At 46.1% G+C, this 23,728-nt stretch overlaps 1 protein-coding gene across 2 annotated transcripts in view; it reads right to left on the bottom strand.

Moving 5' to 3' along the window:
* KRI1 (KRI1 homolog) overlaps window positions 1–23,728 on the bottom strand; it is a 352,880-nt gene that overhangs the window by 50,527 nt on the left and 278,625 nt on the right. For both annotated transcript variants that reach the window (XM_069604296.1, XM_069604297.1), the window contains exon 13: window positions 9,246–9,318. In XM_069604296.1, the coding sequence (XP_069460397.1) occupies window positions 9,246–9,318 (73 nt within the window). The remainder of the gene's footprint in view (window positions 1–9,245; window positions 9,319–23,728) is intronic.

Here is a 23,728-nt window from a genome sequence, read left to right as displayed (position 1 = left end):
GGTTTCTAGCAAGGGTGGTAGCTGTTTTGTCGAGTTTGTCATTGTATCCAAGGTTTAGGTCTCCTAGGAGCAGAGTTCTGGAAGTTTGTTTGATGTTTTTACCCAGGAGATGGTTGACTATGCCTGTGAAATTATTGGCAGGGCCTGGAGGTCTATATATGACATGTATGTTAACTGTATCTTTAGGGGTGAGGGTGAGTTTGGCTGAGAGGATGTCCGTGGAGTCTTCCCCGGTAGTGGGAGTCTGTCTAAGTGCTAAGGAGTCTTTGAAGATGAGTGCGACCCCACCTCCCATTTTGGCTATTCTGTCCTGTCTTAAGATAGAGTAACCTGGTGGTACAGCTATGCTGATAGTGGGGCCAGAGGCGGAATGCAACCAGGTTTCTGTTATGGCTAACATGTCTAGGTCTTGGTTAGTAATGGTATCATTGACTTCTAGAGCGTGGGCGTTGAGTGAGCGAACATTCAGTAGGGCACATTTAAGGTGTTGGGGCGTTTTGGGTTGTAGTGGCTTGAGGCTGGTAGTTAGCGTAGGCTTATTGGTAGTATGAATAGGCTTGCAGGACATGTGATGTCTGGGAAGAGCTGGCGACTGGGGCTTGTTAGGGCGCTTGTAGGTGGTGGTGTAGGGCGGGCGGCAGGTTTTTGCGTACGTGCGTGAGCCTAGGCGTGAGTTCCTGATCGTTACCTGCATTGGTTTGGACGGGAGTGCTAAAGGCCGAGTGCGTGTTCTGAGTCTACGCTGCCTATGTAATGTTTCAGGCATTTTGGGGGGAGTATTGGGTGTGGTGGAGTGCCTGAGATCCATGATATGACTGTTTGGTTGCCCTTTAGGCACGAGCTAGCCAATACTGCTAGTAAATATGATGTAGATTGTATTTAAGAGGATGAATATTATGTGTGCGGTGTGCATGTTGAGATAAGGCGGTGAAGGCTGGGGTACTATAAGGGTTGGACAACCTGAATAGCACTGAGGTCTCTAGCGACCGTAGGGCACAACGCAATAATAAAGTGGTCTCTAGCGACCTTAGGGCACAACACAATAACAAGGTGGTCTCTAGCGACCTTAGGGCACAACACAATAATAAAGTGGTCTCTAGCGACCTTAGGGCACAACACAATAATAAGGTGGTCTCTAGCGACCGAAGGGCACAACACAATAATAAAGTGGTCTCTAGCGACCGTAGGGCACAACGCAATAACAATGTGGTCTCTAGCGACCTTAGGGCACAACACAATAATGTGGTCTCTAGCGACCTTAGGGCACAGCACAATAATAAGGTGGTCTCTAGCGACCGTAGGGCACAACACAATAATAAAGTGGTCTCTAGCGACCTTAGGGCACAACACAATAATAAAGTGGTCTCTAGCGACCGTAGGGCACAGTCATGTTACATAGTGGTTTCGGGAGACCTGGATTTGGGTATTCCAGGGAGCAGAGAGAAGCAGATCATAAACGCATACACTAGGGGGTACATACATTTTGAGTATTTGCCGGGAGGCGGTGAAACACCAGCGAATTCACTGTATATACTGTGTGCGGCAATTGGAGGCATAAATGGAAGCTAGACAGTCAGTGTGCGTGTATCAATATTGCTGTATGTTGGGAGGTATTAAAACAGAGCATGTGCATAATAGCGTGAGGTACATGGAACCTGACTGCTGTAGTCCGTGACTAACGAACGCACTGTGCATGTAGTGCTAAAGAGCATACAGCCAGCTCTCATCCAGTGCAATAATATGACTGTTAGAATACCTGTCAGTTTACAGAATGAAGTGCCAGGGAGAGTCCTGTTGGGAAATAATTTGAAAACTCTTGGAGTTGCATCTAGTACCCACAGGCCTCCCAGCAAAAAGAAGCAGGAGCAAACAAGATTGGCCAGAGAGGCACCCTTAGGAGACTCTTAGTGGGAGGTTGAGGAGATTTGCAATACTCCCCAGTCCACAGATAGGCCACCATTCTATTCCCAGGAAAAAAAGACAAAAGAGAAATCTAAGGTCTCTGGGATAAACAAAGGTCTCAAACCTAAACCTGTTCACAGGACAAGGACATCCCCGAGAGGACAGTCCCAGGTCACCCCAATGACTCCTCCCCCAGCTGAGGCTGAGTGGGAAGACCAACTGAGGCTGAAGTGGGAAGAGACAGCTACTGGTGACAGAGCTGGAAGAAAACCTTCCCTGGGTTGGGGATCTGGACCCTAGAGACCATCCTGAGCTGCAGACTTTACTTGCAGAAGGTGGGCCGTCTAGGGCAGACTTCAGCAGAGGTCAAAGAGTGTCCCTCTTGAGAAGGTCTGCGCCAGCTAGAAGGGCAAGAGCCAGGGAAGCATATGCTTTACTGGGAGGATGGCCTCTACAGTGAACCAACTGAGTCTACCCCAGGGAACTACAGGTGACTGGTAGTACCCCAGGAGGTGAGATAGAAGTTCTTACAGTTAGCACATGAAATTCCTTTGGCTGGCCACTTGAGTTTCAAGAAGACCAAAGAGAGGTTATCTCTGTACTTCTACTGGCCCAAGATGGGGGCTGACGTAGATAGATTCTGTAAGAGCTGTCAGACTTCTGGTAAGAGGGGGGCCAGGAATGTGGAACATTTAGTGCCCCTCCCTGTGGTGGGAGTCCCTTTTGAGAGGATGGGATTTGACATTGTTGGTCCCCTAGACCCTCCAACGTCTTCAGGCAACCAATTTATATTGTTTGTGCTAGACCATGCTACCAGGTATCCTGAAGCCATACCTATGAGAACCGTTGCTGCTCAGGCAGTAGCTAAGGCCCTCCTTGGTATCTTTACCAGGGTAGGTTTTCCTAAGGATGTCATCCGACAGGGGGGGGGGGGGTCACATTTTATGGCCCACTGCGTGCAGACCATGTGGAAAAACTGTGGCGTGACCTACAAGTTCTCAACAGCCTACCATACCCAGACCAATGGGTTTGGACTATGGGCATGATGGGTGCTTTAGAATAACCCCTTAGAAGAAAGTGGGACCTTCTACTGCCATGGCTTATCTTTGCTTATAGGGAAGTCCCTCAAGCAGGGGTTGGGTTCAGCCCCTTTGAACTTCTCTATGGTTATCCAGTCAGAAGCCCTTTGGCCCTGCTAAGGAAGGGGTGCAGAGTGATCCTTCCCAACAGCCAGTGAGAGTCACTGACTATGTGCCAGGCCTCAGGAAGAGGATGGCACTGATGACAGAAGCTTCAGATAACCTGAAAGCAGGTCAGACTCTGGTCAAACATTGGCATGACCAGAAGGCCAACATGGTGGAGTTTACTCCAAACCAGCTTGTCTTGGTTATGGTACCTACAAGGCAGAGGGCCTTACAGGACAAATGTATTGGAGCCTTCAAGATTGTGGGTAAAACTGGAGAGGTGCATTATTTAGTGAACTTGGGCAATCCCAAGGAGGCCCCTAGGGTCTATCACACCAACCGTCTGAAGGCTTATGTATCCAGACCAGAACTGGGAGCTTTGCTTCTAGCCTCTGCTCAAGAGGAGGAGATTGAGCAATTCCTCTCTACCTTAGAGACCGCCAGCAACTTTGCTGAATTTTAGAACTTTACATTTTTATTAACCTGGAGAGAGCGAGCCCTTTTTTTCCCCACACTCTCGTGTATTTTAATGTGATTTTGTACACTGTTTCTTTTGGTTTTGGAGTCTAACAAACTCCATGGGCATCATCTTTACATTGTGTCACATAGCACCTTCAGTGCAGTGACACAGGGAAGTCTCTTAGATTTCCCCAAGGTTTAGATACCTTCTTTTGGACAAACTACTGTTTCCACGAGCAGTGAAGTGAAATTGACTTTACTTACATTGTAACTTTCTAGACCCAGCACACAATCTTACAATAGGGTGCTGGAGGGGTTACTTAATATCCCCTTTGTCTAGCGTCTCATGTAACATTTTTATGTTAACCTTTCCTCGATGAGTGGATGGTGGCAGTGATTTACTTTTAACTACTGTGGTGTGCATTTACCGCGGGCTGCGTTCACAGCTGAGAAGTGCTTCAGTTTACCTGGACTTTTGCACAATTGACTTAGGCTCCCTGAATGACTCTTCTTCCCTCTGACATTGTGTGTAGTGTTCCTTCCAGGAAGGGGTTAACAACTTTCAAAAGTACTTACCTGCTTCAGAATATTTGTTAGATCTCTTGTTTTTTTTCCATAACATTTTATTAGGTTTTACGAATATGCATTATACACAACAACGATATATATTGCAGGTATATACACAACGTCAACAGTGCACTGTTCGTTGGCAATACCAAAACAATGATAAAATTTACGCCAAGAGATGAACTTGATCAAATTGCTAGGGCCTTTGTTCATATTTATCCAAGTCCGACCATTTACATGCTCCACCTGTTTTTCCCCCCCTAACAACGGTTTATTGGTTTTTGCAGACCAAAACAAGAACAGCAACATTACCAAAATCGGCGATTGCTCCCGTCTGATCATGCAGCCCGAGCCCTCAGGCAAGGGATGTGTTTATGGGCGGTCTGGCTACTTCTGTCCATGACCCCTCTTTTTCGTGGTGTCCGAGCGAGTTCATGCGCTCTGGGATGATTCGGCTTGAGTCTATGGTCTAATAAAGCGGGCTGCCCTGGAGCCATCTTGTTAGTGGAGGCCTCCTAGTAAGAGCTGGAAACTTAGCAACGTAGTCCATAAATGGGTCCCAAATATTTAGAGCTCTGTTCAATTAGCCAGACCGAATTGCTGTGACTTTTTCGGCGACAGCTATGTCCCAACACTTGACCACCATAACGCTACTGAAGGACCTTCTTCGATTTTCCACAACCGGGCCATTGCAATTTTTGCTGCTAGGAGTAGGTGCGTGCATAGCCGAGGGATGTACCCCGAGACTGGGAATGACCCTCCTCCTGTTTCACCCAAAAGGATTATCCCAGGATCCCAGGGGATGGAAAGGCCGGTGATTTCCTTGATGTGGTTTATTAACTCTTTCCAGTATGCCTCTGCCTTCGGGGAGTTCCAGACCATATGGAATAGTGTGCCGGAAGCGGGGCAACCGCGCCAGCAGGTTCCGGGAATGTCCGGAATGGCCTTGTTTAGCTGAGCAGGGGGTAACAGTACTTATGGCAGAGTTTGTAGCCCCCTTCCCTGTTTGTGATGCATTGTGAACTCTTATGCAGTCTAGTCCAGATTTTCTCCCATTCCTCTACCTCTATTTCCCGTCCCAAGTCCTTCTCCCATTCGAGCATGTACCCTTCTTTTTTGGAGAGGCAAATGCCTGAATTTTCTTTTTGAGTGCTGCCAGGGCAGGACCCGGGATGTGGACCAGTAATGCTGTGCAGTAGTACAGCCACCTGGGGATTAGATTCATTTTTATGGCCGCGATCGGCCCGAACCAGGAGATTTCTTGGGCCTTCCACCTCTTTAAATCGTTTTTGAATTCCTTAATCAGTTGTGGAAAGTTGCTGGAGTACAAGCGTGGCAGGTCTTTAGTGATGTGTACCCCAAGGTATTCAGTTGCTCCTTTCACCCATGGGATCGGCATTAGGGGACTAAGGCTAGCTCTTTCCTGCTTAGGATTGCTAGGGCTGAGGATTTGTCCAGATTTACTCTGAACCCTGATAGAGCTCCAAACTCTTTGACCTCTTCCCACAAGGCCCCCAGGGACGACGCCAGGTTTGATGCAGTTATTAAAACATCAGCGTATAGAGCGATTTTATATTCGTGGTCTCCCAAGGTGATCCCCTCTATCCTCCTGTTCTGCCCAACTCTTGCTGCAAAAGGCTCCATGGAGAGAGCGAAAATCAAGGGCGAGAGTGGGCATCCCTGCCTGGTGCCCCTAGATATATGTATTGCCTCAGACCTGGTTCCATTCACCCGTAGATGTGTGGTGGGAGTTTGGTAATTGGCCATTACCCACGTGATGAAGTTTGGTCCGAAGCCAAAGTGCTCTAGCACAGCTCGAATATAACCCCAGTCTACCCAATCAAAGGCTGTGTGCGCGTCCAAAGATATGATCGCCATTCCCACCTCCAAATTATGGGCACTTTCAATGAGATTTATCGTCGTCCTGATGTTTGTTCTAATTAACCTTTTTCTTTAACCTACTCTTAAGTCTGATTCTAGTAGTATATACATGTCCACAGTGTCCTAGTTACTAATGTCACTTGAGGGCGTAGGACATGTCTGTGTGCCATCCCAAAAGGATATCTACTGATTTAGAAATATTAAGAGTGTGTATTTGGGAGGGTATTTGTATGTTACTATTATATTGTCCCTTCTGAAGAAGGCTTATTCAAACTGACTTAAATAAATTAATAATTGTTTAATCAAGAAATCTTGTGTGCAAGAGTTTATTTGAATACTTGTCACTGTGAATCTCTGTGTAACCACCCTACTGCTCACATTGACGCCTCTTGAGATAAGCCTGGCTGCTCATTCACGCTATCAACCTGTGTAGTACAGACTTATAGCAAAGGTTGAGTTCCTATTGCCAGGAGATCAGGGTTGTTGTAGTGTACCCAAAGGGTACTGCATACATTCTTGCCTAACACTTACCTTGCATAGCTGTGTGCCATTCAAAAATACAGAGTCCTTGCTTCCCTTAGTCTGTGAACTGAAAAGCATCTGTAATTGAATATTAAAACCCAAGTTCCAACTCGCCTAGAATAACGGTTGTCCTAAATCAGATTTATACTGTTCCTGGAATAGTAATCCACTATTTGGAAAAGTATATTGTCCCGTTGACTTACTATGTGATTTTTTTGCTGAGTGTCACAGTACAACTGTTATGGTCTACTAACCTTGTATTCATGCAAGTAATCCAAAAGTAACTATTGGTTTTGGCTTTCCTAGAACCACTGTTAGGTGTTCCAAATTAGGTTATATGCTTTGGTCTGTGCACAAGCATAATGTTGTTTTTATAATTGTGGTTATATAATATGATAGTACTCATTTCCCCCCAATATTTATCTGGGCATACTTGTATTTAAATAAACCCTTTATTTGTATAGTACATAGTGCTTCAGTGTTTCTTTGGACCATTGGTATTACAATTTCTTTGCACCGATTCTACAGCCCTCTCTCTACCTCCCTCCCAAGATAGGCCTGGCTGCTCCGTTTTACGCTACCCTGAATGCCGGTGGTACAGCCTTATACTAAGAGTGGAGTCTTGCACTGCCTCAGTTGAATGGTTTTACTAAGCCCTTCGTTGAACTTCAGAAAAACCCTAACACCAAGTTGGTATTTGGGTGCCCCTATTGTGCACTACCGAGGATATGGACATAGGCGGCACACTGCCCCAAACTAGGTAGGTGGGGTGGGGGGAACAGGGGGTCATAGGGGGATGCAGGATGGCAGAAAGTGATCTACGTGATCACTGCGCAATGGCATTTTGCGATTTTATCTTTTCGGATTTGCAATTTCCCGATGCATAGTGATCACGTAGATCCCAGGAAAATCACACAATACAATAGGACACGTCCACTGTCACCAGCCACAACTAGGAGGTTGTCTAGGTGACTAAAAAGTCACAGAAGCATAGAGAAGGGGGATACTAGGTATCCCTCTGGCACTCCACTGAAGGTGGCATGTGCCAATCTCTCAGACTAAAGAGTGTTAGGAGAGATGAAGAACTGTAGGTACTTGATAAAAAAAAATCTTAAGGGTCCCCAGCAACACTGCCCATAAGGAGCTGTGTGCTGCAATAGTAAAATAGAATACAGAAAAATAGACTACAGCACAGGTAAAATACAAAGAAAAGAGTTTCAAAAGACAGAGCCCACAAGAATGAATGAGTGGGAAAAGGCTCCACTCATTCAGGGTTAAAGAAAAAGGTCCTGAAGAGCAAGGGGATTAGGCATGAAAATGACAAATCTCCCTAACACCAAGTGAAGCAGAGAAACCTATGTGGAGAGACCTATCCACATGAATGCAGAGAAACCAGATGTGGAGATACCCACCTAAGTGAATACTGAACAACAAGGTTGCAGAGAGACCTGCCAAAGTAAATGCTGAGATGCCAGATGTGGAGAGCTCTCCCCAAGCGAATGCTGAGAAACCAGATTGTGGCAAGACCTGAACAAGTGACTGCTGAGAAACCAGATGTGGAGAAACCTGAACAAGTGAATGCTGATAAACCAGATGTGGAGCGACCAGCCCACGTGAATGCTGAGAAAATAGGTTGTGGCAAGGCCTGAACAAGTGAATCCTGGGAAACCAGATGAGGAGAGTCATGCCCAAGTGCATGCTGAGAAACCAGGCTGTTGAGCACCCGGTCCAGTTGAACGCTGAGAAACCAGATGTGGGGAGACTTGCCCAGGTGAATATTGAGAAACCAGATGTGGAGAGACCTACCTTAGTGAATGCAGACAAACCAGGTTGTGGAGTGACCTGTCCAACGGAATGCTAAGAAACCAGATGTGGAGAGCCCTGGCCAAGTGAATGCTGAGAAGCTAGGTCATGGAGTGACCTCTCCAAGGGAATGCTGAGGAAATAGGTTGTGGAGCAACCGGCTCAATTGAATGCGGAGAACCAGGACATGGGAAGACCTACCCGGTAAAGAGAAGTAATCAATGGTTGGGGATAAACCAATAGGGCAGTGAGGAGCGTGAACGTCTAGACGAGCGCAAGCTGGAAGAAAAAGAATGAGGTGAACCTAAAGAGAGATCTGAGCAGCTGAAGACCTGGTAGAGATTTAGAGGGAGGGATTGAAGGAAGAAAGACCACAATAGACTCCATACTCAGTAAACCCATGTGATATTCCTTCCTTTTGTCTTATGGAATGGGGATAGAAATAGTATAGGCTTGCAATTTCTTCTGTTGTCCAACGCTAGGAACATTTGTGTTTTAGTCTAAGGATTAGCCTGGAGGCGAAGAACTTGTGAAGCCTAGATGTTCAACTTTTCTGTAGGCCACATTGTTGAATTTTCATGTGTGCAGATTTGTTTGTCAGGTTTCAATTTTATGCTTTAGAGGAATTCCTTTGAAGTTGTTGGTGAAATATCAAACATTGTGTTGACCCATCCTGGGCCCTATCATTATTAGGAACGTCCTTATCATTTGTAGACTTTATCCTATAGTAGATTGATGCAACCCCTTCGTGAACTGATAACTTAATACAACCACTTGTTTGAATTACATTTACTTTGTGCCTTGTTTCTTACTACTCACCCTACATAGAGTACCTATCAATTTATAAAATATACAAAGAACACCAATACCCAAAGCACACATAGCAGCACAAAGGGATAGGGCAATTGCTAAATGAAACATACTCACCATCTAGTTCCTCATCCTCAAACTGAGGTTTCTCTGCTTCACCAACTTCGTAATAGTCGTCTCCAAAGAATTTCTAATAGGGGGGAAATAACAAGTCTATGTTCAGGAAACATAAAATAAATTAGCCACGATAAACAAACAAATTCCAGCTACAATAAAAACAGATTCAGCGGACACCGGGGAAGGTGAACTGTTATTTGTATGGCGCCTTTCACACAGGAGGTTACACAAATTATTTCAGCTTAGTTACAGTAGATACAAGAATAACAAAGATGCAGTGGATTATACAATAAGGGTAGGTACCAACATTACAGATATAGAAGAGTTGCTTGAATAATGGTTAAGTATATACAAGAGTACAAATACAGAAGAATTACTTGGTGGTCAGAAGGAATTACTTGATTAAATCAGGTGAAGTTGCCTAGTGAAGTCAGACAGGTCAGAAGTCCTCGTGTATGCAGGGCTGGAGCCAACCATTGAAGTCATTCGTAACAAGCCAATTGATGGTATTGCGCCTGGACGTGAAGAAAGGTTGGTTGGCTCTCAGTGAGGGTGGTAGGGTGTTCCATGCTTGCGCTGCCAGAACATGGAAGCTACTTCCCCCTGCTTTTTTTTAGCTTAAATCTGGGCACAACTAAACATGCTGAATTAGCTGTCCTTGTAAGGCGAATAGTGTTTTTTTTTGCGATTCTCTCAGTGAGGTAGTTGGGGGCTGCTTGGTTGAAGAATTTATGTGTAAGTGAGAAGGTTTTGAGCATAATTTTGTCCTTAGTAGAGAGCCATTTGACCGGTCTCCTCAGGTGCGAGATATGATCTCTCCTTGGTATGCCATGGGCGGCTCTATGAGCATTGTTTTGCAAGATTTTGATTTTAAAAAAAAAATGTAAAATTGCAACATAAATACCAAACAGTGAACAAGTTATAAATTCCAATTCTCATGTACAGTTTCTTATTGTTCTTATAGATCATGCCACCAGGCTTCCACTTGCGGTCTATTACCTGCTCTCCAGCTCATTGCTATTCTGCACTTAGCAAGTATATAAGCCAGGTCTTTGAGTTTACTTACGTGTTTCAATTTGCGCGGCCTAGGGTACCCCCCCCCCACCATGCACGCCCACATAGATTCCACATCCGGACTTATGTCTTTCCCCGCCAAGCGGTGGGCTACCTTGCCCCAGAATCTCCCGATTTCCGGGCATGCCCAGAACATATGAACCAGTTCCGCTTTCTCCTCCCCACAATTAGGACATACTTGTATTCCCGCAGTGTGCCGTCAGTACTTATGTTTTCCAGTGAGTGGCACTGTGACAGTTCCTGACCCCGCCCCGTCACATTGTTTTGCAGGTGGGTACTATAGGAAGAATAAAGACACACGTGGGACAAAGATGAATGTGATGTTCCCATGAGCGACAACACTAATTACAGAGACCGTGCAGTAAAGTGAGAAACAGGCATATAGCAAGAAGAAGTAAGTTATGCCATATAGGTTGGCTGTACATTAGGTTGGTATGTCCAAGAGTTGGGCATCTAGGTTGACTCTGGACTTTTGGTTTGTAGGTCATCTAGTTTGTGGCTCCTGGCTAATGGGTTGGGAGCGGGCTCGGTTGAATTTAGGAATTCGGTCCTCTCGAACGCTTGGGATGGATTTACTTGCGCAACCTCCATCATTTACGAAGTGGAGGTGAATGCGCGTCTAAACAACCATTGTTGTTTGTTATGTACAATTTGTTTTGTTAAACTAAAAAAATGAGGCTGGATTATAAATGGGTGTTTTTATGTCCGTCATAGGAAGTATGAGACTGTTAAAGTGTTGAAGACATCGTCCACCAATACGTATGACGAGAGTGAGGATAGGATCACTCCCTGGTGATCAACAAAGGTTGTTGCCTTTGCGAAGGTCGAGAAGACTGTAGGCCAGCTGGGTTGGCCATAAATCGACCGAAACTTATGTAGACAGAGTCCATATGAGAATACTACTGGACTTATATGCGCACTATTAAGAAAGAAGGGTGCAAAGGAAAGAACATACTATTGGAGATAGTGGGAGTAGGAAGACCTTACTAAGATCTGTGAACCCTTGTTCAAAGGAAATTCTTGCTCCCACACATGTCTTTGACACTTAAGAGTGGAGGAGATTATTACTGCTGTACTTTCTCTCCATTAGCACTTGAAGTGAAAAGAGGGTGAAGAGAGCACCATGGTCAAGAGAGGAATGCAGGGCGAGCTGTGCATTCATTGAAGAGGGCAACTTCAATAGCTAACTTTGCTACACAAGTGTCCATTTGATTAGCAAACCTACAGAATTGCATAGCAAATTGCTAAGCGACACTGCTTATTTTATGCCTTGCTGGACTATGCATAACAAAGGAGCCTGGACTATGCATAACACAGGAGCCTGGACTATGCATAAACAAGAGAGACTGGACTAATGGATAAACAAAAGAGACTGGACTAATGGATAAACAAAAGAGACTGGACTATGCATAACAAACAAGATGGAGGAGGTTGTGCGAGTCACCTGGTCGAATGTTCAAAGAAATTCTGAGCTGTTTTGGGTGCAGCAAACTAGTTGGTAGCATGCTTTCCAGTTTTTGGGAATGTGATTGAGTGCCGAATTTTCGAAGTGCTGTATCGCATTGATGCGATGACCTCATTTTGAATACGACAGTGGCAAATATTAGACTGCTCAGCATGTTAAAGACTCAATTGATGATTTCTTCACAATAATTATGGCTACATAGAGCCTCATGGAGGCACAGAAACAGCCTTAACACCTATGAGGATTAAATAAATACTAACAGTGGACATCTGGATGCAGGATAGAGACATGGCTGCTTTCTACAATAAGTGTGCAAGGTCTAACATTTAGTTATCCTCCCACAAGCACCATGGTTGATGTGTAGTGCCACAGGTTTACACCGAGCAACAGAAAGGACTCCAAAACTGTACCCCAGGATTCACTATTGTTATTAGGTCATTGTTTACAAGAATGGGCAACTCAAAGAAAAATGGGAAATTAGAAATAAAACAAAGCAAAGGATGGTTCTCTCCTCAGTGGGGTTGAGCCACGCCCCTCAGAAACCTCCCTTGCTCACCATCTCCTCCATAGGCTGCGGGGTATATGGGCTCCCTGGCCTTAGAAGCAAGTGCCCCAGTTCATCCACTTAAGGGATTAGCTCACCCTTTTCTGGAGTGTTGGGTTCCAGGGTGACCAAAAACCTTCTTTGTGATTTGAGCTAGATGTGGGTTTTCCGGGGTCCTGTACCCCACGAGTGTTAGGGAGAATTCTCAGATGTGTTTATTCCCTTCTACCCTAGGAGACCCCTAGCTCTTTTGCTGGACTTTAGAACTTTTAATTTTTATCCTGCAGAGAGATGTTTTTTCCACACTATCATGAATTTATATTTGATTTGAACTCTGTTCTTTTGGTTTTGGAGTCTGAAACTCCATAGGCATCCTCTTTTTACATTGTGATACACAGCACCTTCTGTGCAGTGACACAGGGAAGTCCTTTGGATTTCTGAAAGGTTCTCTTGGATAAACTACGGTTTCTTAGAGCAGTGAAGTGCAATTGCCTTTATTTACCTTTTTCTTAGTATCTCCTTTGTCTACATTCTCATGTGACATGTTTATTTTACCCTTTCTACATTTAATAGCTGGTGACAGTGGTTTACATTTTCCTACCATTGTGTGTTTTTACCGCAGACTGAATCCTCAGCTGCAGTATTGCACCCATGGGTGCCCATTTTGTCAAAATGGCCCTGGTCGTCTTTTTCGTCATTCCTTGTTGGAAAGGTCCTTCTTGAGATTTACTCTGTGCGCCAAACCAGGTTTGGTCCCTTTGTTCGTTTTGTCTTTGGCTGGGTTCACTGCTGAAGCCCACCTCTGGCTCCAGCGCGTCTGGCAGGGCAGGAAGCGAGGGAGGTTCCCAAAACTCCCTGTGCTTAGTCTCCTTGGTTACTAGAAAGCACCCAAAGGTGATTGGCCGGCTGGCTGTCCCTGCTGTGTGAGTGATGCTAGGTTGCAAATGAATGGGAGAAACCTGCATAAAAGGCGAGGTCTTTTGCAAGAAAGGCAGAGTTGACCACTGGACAAAGGAACCGAAGAAGAACTTGGAAGAGAAGCTTGCTGTAGCATCCTGGACCGTTGGTTTGCCCGGTGAAGCCCTGCTGTATTGCTGAAGCTCTGAATTCTAATCGACTAGCGAAGCCCTGCATAGGACGACTTCTCCCCTTGGGTTGGTAGGATCAATCGGCCTCAAGACGAACTTGCCTGGAAACCCTCTCCCTGCTGGCTATACTTCTTTGCGGATACTGGAACCGAGTGCCAGGGGACAGAACCTCCAGTATCGTTTTTAAGCCGGACCCGAGCTCCAGGAAGATCCTCTGGTCTCTCCAAGAAGAAAAACTTCCCAAGCCTGAGCCACCTCAACAGAGTCCTGGACCCCAGAAGCAAAGCAAGCCCACAACGTGTCCAAGAACCGCAGTGGTGCTATTTGCGAGTAGCTGAAACCGCAATGTGCCGCTGAACCGAATTGCGCCCATTGATGCCGACAACCTTCGAACTGTAGTGCAGGAGTCCCCAGACGTCCCCCCTCTTGTCCCCACGACTGAGGCCCAGGAACAACAGGATCTGCGGGAACTACAACAGGAACAGAAGCCAGCTGGATCCTTTTCTTCAGACTCAAAGTACTGTTAACTATGGGTAGGTACTTTATTGAAACTGAGAGAGTGTATTTCTGAAGTATATTTAAGTGTTGCATATTTGCTCCCTTCTAAGGAAGGCTTATTTTAAAACTAACTTAAATAATTATCTTATTAAGAAACCTTGAGTATAAGTGTAATTTGAATACCTGTCACTGTGAATCTCTGTTACAGCTCTACAGCTCACATTGACCCTTACTGAGATAAGCCTGGCTGCTCAGTCACTCTACCAGCTTGTGTAGTAAATGCCTATACCAAAGGTTGGGTTACCTATTGCCAAGAGGACAAGGCTGTTAATTCTCCCACAGGGTTAATACATACAATCTTGCCTAACAACAACTCACTCTGTTCTAAAGTCTTGTAAGCAGACAGGTCAGCAGCCGTAGCTGGCAAGGAGTTTGAGAGGGGCTACCTGGGGGGGTCTGCTTGGGCCTGTGCTTCCAGGTCTCCCCCGTTCCCAACTCGCTGGTCTCACAGTAATATCTGGTTTCTCCTCCCATCACCGAGTCCTGCCTATGGTCAACCAGGCCAGCTAGAATCTGCCCCTCCTCTGCTCTTTCATCACCACTGTTCTTATATCAGTGTTTTCTCTTCCTGAGGTTCTCTGCAGTCTCATTTTTAATGCCTTGACTGCCTCTTTGTTAGGTAAAACTTTCACAATTATGATAAATCTTTTTTTTTTTGCTTGGACTTGGCAATTATTTTACCTTGTCCCTAGGTGAGTGGGAATATATTTCCCCTCTCACCTAGTCTTTTATTCTTGCAATGGGTGACCTTTTTATGTTCCTCCATAGAGCATGATTTGAGTTCTAGTTCCGTATACCTTTGGACTGACTAGTTTACTATGGCAGCACACAGCGTTTTAAATGCAGTGGTTTCCCGTTTAAATGTCTTATTATTTCTTGGGTGAACTATTGTTCCCAAGAACTAAAGTGGGATTCACATCCTCTTTACACCGATTTTAGTGAGCCAGTACACCACCACCTCTTGTGGAATGCTGGGGGGATACAATGTATCCCTTTCTTACTTACCTGGTAGCATTTTTGTTACAATTGCAAGTTTATTTGAATGGCTGGAGGCTGTGGTATTAGCATAATGACTTTTTTGTCTTATTACTAGCATGCTGTTAAATCAGCCTCAGTACTCCACATAAGGGCCACTATTCTGCTAGAATGGTTGGGGGGAGATGGGGTTCTTTTTTCGCCATTTCTCGTCTGCTTGTTGTTTCTGTGGTTTCCCCTGCTATTCTAGGCAGGAACGACCAGAGTTGAAGTTTTGTCTTCGTGGGAATCTTCTGTATTCCCTGCCAAGGCTCCAGAGTGTCCAGAATTTTTCGAAAGTCCAACTGGTGTGGGACTTCATAAAACCTCTCTATTGGTATTAGGGACCCAACTCTTAATATATGCCTGTACTACACAAGTCGGTAGAGTGGCTTAGCAACCAGGCTCATCTTAGGAGGGGTAATGTGAGCTGTCGAGCAGTACCTTCAAATATAATGCAGGGGAGTAACCTTTCTATGTTTTTGTGACAAATCTGCCGTGGAAAGTCTGCAACCGTTGGAAGTTGCAATGAGCCCCGACACGCTCTCCTGAAACGTGCTCAGCGGTCCAGTGTTCTCCCAATATGGCCGCTGCTATGTATATACCAGAAACAGTGCATCGCTTCCCAGCTTGGTCAGACGCTAGAGAGTTTGCTCTTCGCTGCCCGCTTTTGTTCTTCCTGGTGTCCCCTGTGTCCCGGTTCTCCCCCGGTACATGCTGTTCTCTCTCCCCTTCTTCGCTGCATGTCCTCACGCTTCTTTTGCCTGCTTTTCCTCACAGCGTCGCGCCGCTGGTTCAGCTGCACAAGTTTGTCCACACTTCCTCCCAGCGTCTTGTCGCTGTACTGCTGGGCTACTACTGCATGCTTTCCCGCTGCCATTGGGGATCATCTCCTTCATCCCACATTGTATTAGCCTCACTGACTATCAGACTGCTCTCACACCTATTCTGATTTGTTTCTCTCTTACCTGGCATTGTGGGTTGCAACTTCGTGCATCCCAGGACTTGGAGTCCTGTTTCTCGCCTTCCATCCATCATTGCTGAAGCTGCACCAAGCAGGAGTACTTACCTCTTTGGATTCTCCGTTTGACAATCCAGATGCCTTGGGAACCTCTACTTGGAATACAGACAGTCAGTTCTACTTACCTACATCAGATCATCGACACCAGGGTTTTTCTGCCTGGCAGATAGCTTTATAGGCAAAGTGGCCTCCGGGGGAGCTCACCTCTATCTCTTCCAGAAGACGGGTAAGAAGGCAACACCCCAAAGACGGAAGAAAAAGAACGAGTCCCGAGACGTGTCCACAGAAGACGCAGGTGAGGATCCAGAGGAGGTCGTCTGCATTGTTAAACAGGATTCAGCCTTAGAGTCGGAGAGCTTTACATGCCCAGCACACAGAGTGACATCAATACAGGTCAGTAACAGCACGTATATGAAAGACCTTTACAAAATTGAGTTTTGGAGGGGCAGGGGGAGTTTCAGTTAGATAAAGCCCTTTAGCAACTGTTACAATAGTCTTTACTCCTAAAGGGATGTAGATAGCAAAAACAAGTGTTCTGCAATTTAAAACCTATGGAGGTACCAGCACTGCCAAAGCCAAGAGGGCTGAGAAGAGGAGCCTTTAGGAAACCAGGACAACCAAAGTCAAGTGGATAGTTCTAGTTCTGATGCAGTTCTTCAAAGAAAATGTTCACCAAACAGTCATTATTTCTATAAGAATCACAGGAGCTCAAGAGGAGCCCACCTGATGGTGCCCAAGCTATAAGGCCTGCCTGCACAAAGGAGTTGAGGTCAACTCCAAATTGGAAAAAGTAGAACTTCCCAAGTCAGGAAGCACAAAAGATGGCAAATGGTAAATATACCGCAAGTCCCACAGTACCTTAAAGATGAAGCAGAATTTGTAGCTGGCTTCCTTCCTGATTCAGACCCTGATTCTTGCTCCTTGGCCGTCGTGACGAAAGGGGGGACTTTTGGCGGGCTTCGAGGCAGCAATCGGGAGAGGGACGCGGCAGCAATGGATTCCACTCACTTCAGCAGCTCTTTTTGGTTTTGGCGCCTTTTTCTCAGCGCCAAGGAGGAACGAATATCCCTGGTTAGATTTTCCTTAGTCACTCTGTCCTGAACTCTGGTGAGGGGACATTTGATGACAAATTCCTGCTTCTGTAGGACCCCAAGGTTTCCTGCGAAGTTTCAGCCGGATTCGTTCTCTGAAAGAATGTACTTGATGGTCCTGGGACCCTGGGTATTGGGAAATTGCAGCCCCGGAAGGTCACAGCAATTTGGGGGTTGGCACAGAACGAAGCAGGTCTTGAGGCTAGTTGGTCCCAGTAGCATAAGAGAGGAAGTTGTCCTTGGTGCGTCTTCCCTGTCGATGTGAAAACGGGGTCAGCACAGCTGCAAGGCTTGACCAGTGCTTTGTAGCCCTGGAAGGTGCTGCTGGTGTCTCTGCTCGACGTCTTCTTCGGATTGCATGTTCCAGTGGCCGACTGTAGTCCCAAAATCCTCGCCTTTTATGCGGGATCCCATTCACTCGCAGTCATGCAGCTGTCAATCACCTGGAGGGTGGCTGTCCTTCGGGACAGCCAGTCACCCAGCTAGAACTGGTTTCAGCCAGACATTCCTACAGACAGAAGGACAGCTAGGTTCCGTGCTCCTCCCTCACTTCCTGCCTTCCCAGACGCACTGGAGCCTGGGTGGGCTTCAGGGCTGAAACCTGCCAAAGGAAAAACGCACAAAGAACCCAAACCTGATCTAAACAGAGTAAAAGCACAGAAGGAAATGACAAATGAAAAAAAGAAGACAGGGGTCCTTTTGGAAAAATGGTCACCCATGGGTGCTGTACTGCAGCTGAGAAATCAGCCTGCTAGAAACATGCTGAAAAGGTACTAAAAGGTAACCACTGCCACCAGCCATTTAAGTCAGTTAGTGTAACAAAATGTTACATAAGTGGGATAAGGAATTACTAGGTAACCCCCCAGCGCCCCGCATAGGGTGGTGTGGGCTGGACCAACAAAAAAAAAGTTAAGTAAGATAAAAGCTATCTTACTATTCTTGGGAACTGTAGCTCTTATAAGAAAATGGATTTAAACATTTACAGAAGTCCAAAGGACCTCTGTGGCAGTGCACATAGGGTGCTGGGTGTCACTATGCAAAAGGCAGATGCCTATGGAGTTTACCAGACTCCAAATAAACAGTAAGAATTAAAAATCCCAGTCAGAAAAAGAGATAGCGTTGAGTGGTAAAAAGGGCCACTCAGGAGATTAAAATAAAAAAAAAGTCCAGAGTCCAGCAAAGGTGCTGGGGGTCTCTAAGGTTAAAGGGAATTGACACAGAAACTGAAAAATCTCCCAGGCACTCGTCCCCCCTAGACTAAGGGACATAAGGATTTAATCCACCCCTGGATGAATCTCTCGTTCCAGTCGTTCATACTTCCTGGAGAGACATCAGCATTCTGATGATTGCAACCTATGCTGAATGGTAAAATAAAGCCCTGGAGGCTGTTAGACCATCTGAGCAGTTTAGGATTTCCCCCTTCATTTGCATTAACCACCTCAACGGTTGGTGGTCAGTTTGAATAAGGAAAGTAGAACCATACAAGTATGGCCTAAACTTTTTCAGAGACCACACAAGGGCACAACACTCACGCTCTATGGTTGCCCACCTTGTTTCTCGGTTCTACAGCTTTCTACTGATGAAGCAAATAGGGTGTTCCCTGCCTTGCTCATCCAGTTGGCTCAAGACTGCCCCTATTCCTGTATTAGATGCATCTGTCTGTACAAAAAAGGCTTGGGTGTAATTAGGAGCTATGAGAAGTAGAGCTTTGCAGAGGGCCCTTTTCAGCGCTTCAAATGCCTTGGCACACTTTCATTCCATCTGATTGTCTTTGGACATTTTGGGGAAGAGTCTATGGTCCCATAGTTCATTATAAAGTTACGGTAGTAACCTGTGAGACCTAGGAAGGCTCTCCCTTGGGTCTGACTAGTGGGGGTGTCCCAGTCCTGTATAGCTTGTACTTTACAAGACAGGGGCCTATCCTCACCTCCTACTACCTCATGTCCAAGGTAGACCACCATACTCTGACCAAGTTGACATGTGCTTGCCTTAATGGACAAATGGGCCTCTTCAAGAGCCTGCAATACATATCCTTGGGCGGCTATGAAGATGGTATTCCCAAGTGGGGCTGAACACTGCAATGTCATCCAAGTATGCCAATGCGAGGTCCTCTAACCTATTCAGAACCTGGTTCAGCATACTTTGGAGAGTGGCAGGTGCATTATTTAGTCCAAAAGGCATAACATTAAACTGGTAGAGGCCTCCTGGGGGTGAAAATGCAGTTTTCTCCTCTGCATGTTTTGTCAGAGCTACTTGCAAATAGCCTGAGGTCAGGTAAAATATGCGGAGGAAATTGACAGCTCAAAGTTTGTCCACCAGCTCATCTTTCCTAGGTAAAGGATGGGCATCAGTCTTCGTGACTGCATTCAGAGCCCTACAGTCCACGCAGAATCTCAACTCTTTGGATCCTGCCTTTGGTACTAGTACCACTGGACTAGCCCATGGACATGTAGAAGCACTATACCCCAAGGTCAAGCATCTTGTTGATCTCTTACATGATCAGTCATTCTGTAGCTCCTGCTTGTGACAGGGGGGCTGTCACCAGTGAAGATACCATGCTGGGCCTGGGCCACGCCTGGTGTCAGAGAAAACACAGAGGGGAAAACTGAGTTAACAGAGCCTTGCACTCCTTGTTGCTGCAGTGTCTGATTGTTAAGACAGTTCTTCTGAAGTCCAACTAAGGGCTTAGTAAAATCATTCAACTGAGACAGTACAAGACTCTTAGAACAAGGCTGTACCACCAGGGTAGCGTAGACAGAGCAGCCAGGCTTACCTTAGGAGGGAGAGAAGGCTGTAGAATTAGTACAAAGACATTGTAATACACCTATGGTCCAAAGAAACACTGACACACTATGTATTGTACAAATAAATGGTTTATTTAGATACAAGTAGGCCAAGATAAATCTTGTGGTGAATAGGTACTATCACAGATCATACAAATACATTATAAAAAAACAACACTATGCTTTAAAGTACACAGACCAACGCATAGACCTTATTTAGAAAACTAACAGTAGTCTAGGTAAGTCAAACCTCTTTATACACATTCAGTATTGGGCACATCTATTCTTGGTGAGTAAAAATCAATAGTTGCTTTTTAGAAACCTTTCTGTAATACAAGGGTAGTAGACTTTAGCAGTTGTACTGGGATGCTCAGCAAGAAATCACTTAGTAATCCAACTGGACAGTCTACTTTTCTGATTAGTGGAACACTTATTGTAGGAACAGTAAAGCCCTATACCTCGATTTCAGGAGAACACCGTTATTCTAGGAGAGTTGGACTTTTTACACTAATTGAGGATTGCACCATGCATACTAAGGTCAGCTACACCTAAAGAATACTTTTCAAGAATGGCACAGCTATTCTAGGCAGGTAAAACATATATACTTTTAAATGGAGCTATCAGCAACTTTAGGATCAGTATAACCTAAAGCCGATCTATTCTTGGACAGGCGAACCGCATGACCCAATTGGGGAAACTCATAACAGGAATAGTACAGTGGAACCAACAGCATTAGTTTTAGGAAGAGTAGGACCCAATTCACAGGTGAGTAAATTAACCTATCTACTTTCCGTTAGAATGACGAGACAGTTTCTAAGGAAAGTAAGATTTTGAGTACACTTATTCAGAATGGCACAGAGGTATTCCAGGTAGGTAAAACCTATATATACTTTTCAGAATGGCAGAACCTATCTAAGGTAAGTAATAACATTTGTAAATGTTCGCTCCAAGAGTTACAGGTACCAACTAACTTTTTTTAAAGTACGTACACTTTTCAACACTAGTTCTCTTTTCAAGGCAGACCCCTTAAATAATCCAGCCCTTCCCAATCCTAGTACATGAGTCCTCTCAGAGGCAGAAGAGGGACCCTAGTGGTCTAGGAGCCAGCAATCGGCAGGGTGGGATAAGGCTCAGTTGCAGTCAAAGTCAAGAGTTCCTGAGGATGACTGGGCAAACAAGTAGTTCACTTTAAAAGTTAATTGAGGGTCCAGAGAGTTCAAAGAAGACACCCTCGGAGTATTCCAGCAGTGGGCCTGGGTGAACTGGATGAGTGGCCTCCCAATCACAGTAGCACCCCAAGGATACACAGGAATCACCGCAGGCTTAGGTAAGTAGATACACCAGTCAACACAGTGCCTTATGAAGGAAGAGGAGCTCCAGCAAGAAGACTTCAGGGTCTGCAGCCAAAAACCCAGTTGTCCAATTCCTTTATCGTGAAGATTTTAAGATAAGACTCTGGATGGACTTCTGCAGAAGGGATCACAGGGAAGGCTCTAAACAAGATGTTGTTCACATGTTTCACTCAGCACATAAGAAGAGGATGCCATAAGAGGCACTTCTAGATCTGCAGCCAAAAACCCAGGCACTGCATTCCTTGTCATGAAGACAGAAGGGAGGACCCTGGAATGGCTTTTTCAGTAGAGATCGAAGGAGGCTCCAGGTAAATGTTTCGTCGCGGCTGGATGTTGGCTCTGTGGATTTGGCACCCTTTTGAGGGGCCAGACGAGTCAGATTCTCATCATTTGCGAGGTCCAGCACACTGATGAGGGGACTTTTCGGACTCGATTCACGTCTCGAGGTCAAGCAGGATGCCCACAAAGTTTCAGCAAGATTCGGATTTCGGAAGACCGTGCACCGCACAATGGCTTGAGATCCCAGGGTATTGCAGCACAGAAGCACAGTAATGGTTGGGCTTCACGCCCATAACTGCTTACCCGAGATGTAAATGTAGGGTGTTCCGCCAGGCGCCCACAGGCAAACAGGGATGGGAGCTGCCCTTTGCCTTGAGCCCTTCGCTGGCTGCCCTGGTAGGGCATTCGAAAAAGCAGATGTTCCATTCACGTGAGGGGACACGGACCAATGTAAACCAAACGTGTCGTCCGAGGCAGTGGGAAGGGACAGGGAATGAAGGTGGATGGTAGAAGGCAGAGAGAAAGCACCCAGAAGGTCTCCAGGACAAAGAGAGTGACACCTAGACGATCTTCAAGGCATGGTGCCTTCAGATCGCGCCAGTACGCAGACAGGTGCAGAAGAGGGGGAGGGGCAAGTGCAGGGGTCTAGGGGGAAAGATGAGGGGACCAAATGCCCCCAGTCAGTCAGAAACCAGGGTAAGTGCTGAGAGATGCCACTCTCATGGGTCTTTCACCAAGTGCTGTAATGATGAGGCAAGTGCAAGAGCCGGAGGCAAGTGCGAGAGGACTGGTGAGGGTGCCAGGGACCTGCGAGACTCTGAGGTACACCAGGCAGCAGGCTGCGCGGAAAAGGAGAGAGAGAGGGATAGGGTGGAGAGAAAGGTTAGCAGGGTAGAGGGAGAGAGAAAGAAGAAGAGTAATTTCTTAAGGAGTTTCCGGGAACCTAAGGAGATCAGGCTCAAGACGGAGTGCGGCAGGGAGACTAGTCCAGAGGGAGGTCCCTGCAGAGGATAAAGATCTCCCTCCAAATCCCTGTTTGGAGAACCGGCTCACTCGCAGAAGGTTGGAGGTAGATGAGTGGAGAGCCTGGGAAGGACAGTATTTAGGTAGACATGTTGCAGATAGGTAGGCCCCCAGACCCCAGAAAGCCTTGTGGACAATGCAGAGGGTCTTGAACTTGATCCTTGCAGCCACAGTCCCTGGGCTAGAAGCCAAGGATAAGTCTTGCGGTTCTGTTCTGGATGAGTAGCAGAGGGCGCAGAGCAGAGGCAGGGAGGTTGAGAAAGAGGCTGTTGCAGTAGTCCAGCCTTGAGAGAACCAGGGCTCTGGAGACAGTGAGCTGCTGTGGAAGGTGAGAAAAGGAAGAGTACCTCTGAGGAGGTATAGCTGGTAGTTGGACTTTTTAGAGATGTCAGATGTGAGAGGAGAAGGAGAGAGTGGAGTCGAAGATACCCCCAAGGATTTTTGCCTCGGAGGTGGGTGCAGGCGCAGGGCCAAGGGAGGCTGGCCAGAGTGAGTGGGAAAGCAGGAGTCCCAAGACAAACTATCTCAGTCGTACTGGCATTGAGGCAGAGGTTGTTTGCAGCACACCATGACTGAATTGTAGACAGTCAGATATGAGCAAGGTAGAGGAGGTGGATGAGGGTAGCCTGAAGGAGAGTTGCGGGTCATCTGCATAACATTGACAGTTAAGAGATGAAAGTGACAATCACACGTGCAAGGGCAGCCATGTAGACATTGAAGAACCAGGGGTATAGGTTAGAACCCTGGGAAACGCCATAGGTTGAAAGAGTAAAAGTAGAGAGAAAGGACCCAAGTTCCACCTGGGATGGGCGGTCAGAAAGCAATTAGGTCAACCACGCCAGACCCTGATCTGTGATTCCCAGGGTGTTATGCAGGCGTGCAATCAGGATGTTGTAGTTTACTGTGTCAAAGGCAGAGGAGAGTGTTAGGCAAGTTTGTATGCAGTACCCTCTGGGACCACTACACACAACTGACTACAGGTATAGGAAACCCAACCTTTTGTATAAGCTTGTACTACACAGTTTTGGTAACGTGGGGGGCAGCCAGGCTTATTCGCATTTTATATTTGTATTTGTTTATTATTTGCATCGCGCACCTAACCCTGAGGTAACTGGGCGCTGGAAAACGTAAACGTGTTACAAGCATACATACATACATGCATACATACAAAAGTTACAGGCAGGCCTCCAG

Source organism: Ambystoma mexicanum, chromosome 3q (genome assembly GCF_040938575.1).
Source record: "Ambystoma mexicanum isolate Mex_15411 chromosome 3q, UKY_AmexF1_1, whole genome shotgun sequence".
Classification (NCBI taxonomy): Eukaryota; Metazoa; Chordata; class Amphibia; order Caudata; family Ambystomatidae; genus Ambystoma; species Ambystoma mexicanum.
This window is presented reverse-complemented; position numbering and strand designations above follow the sequence as displayed.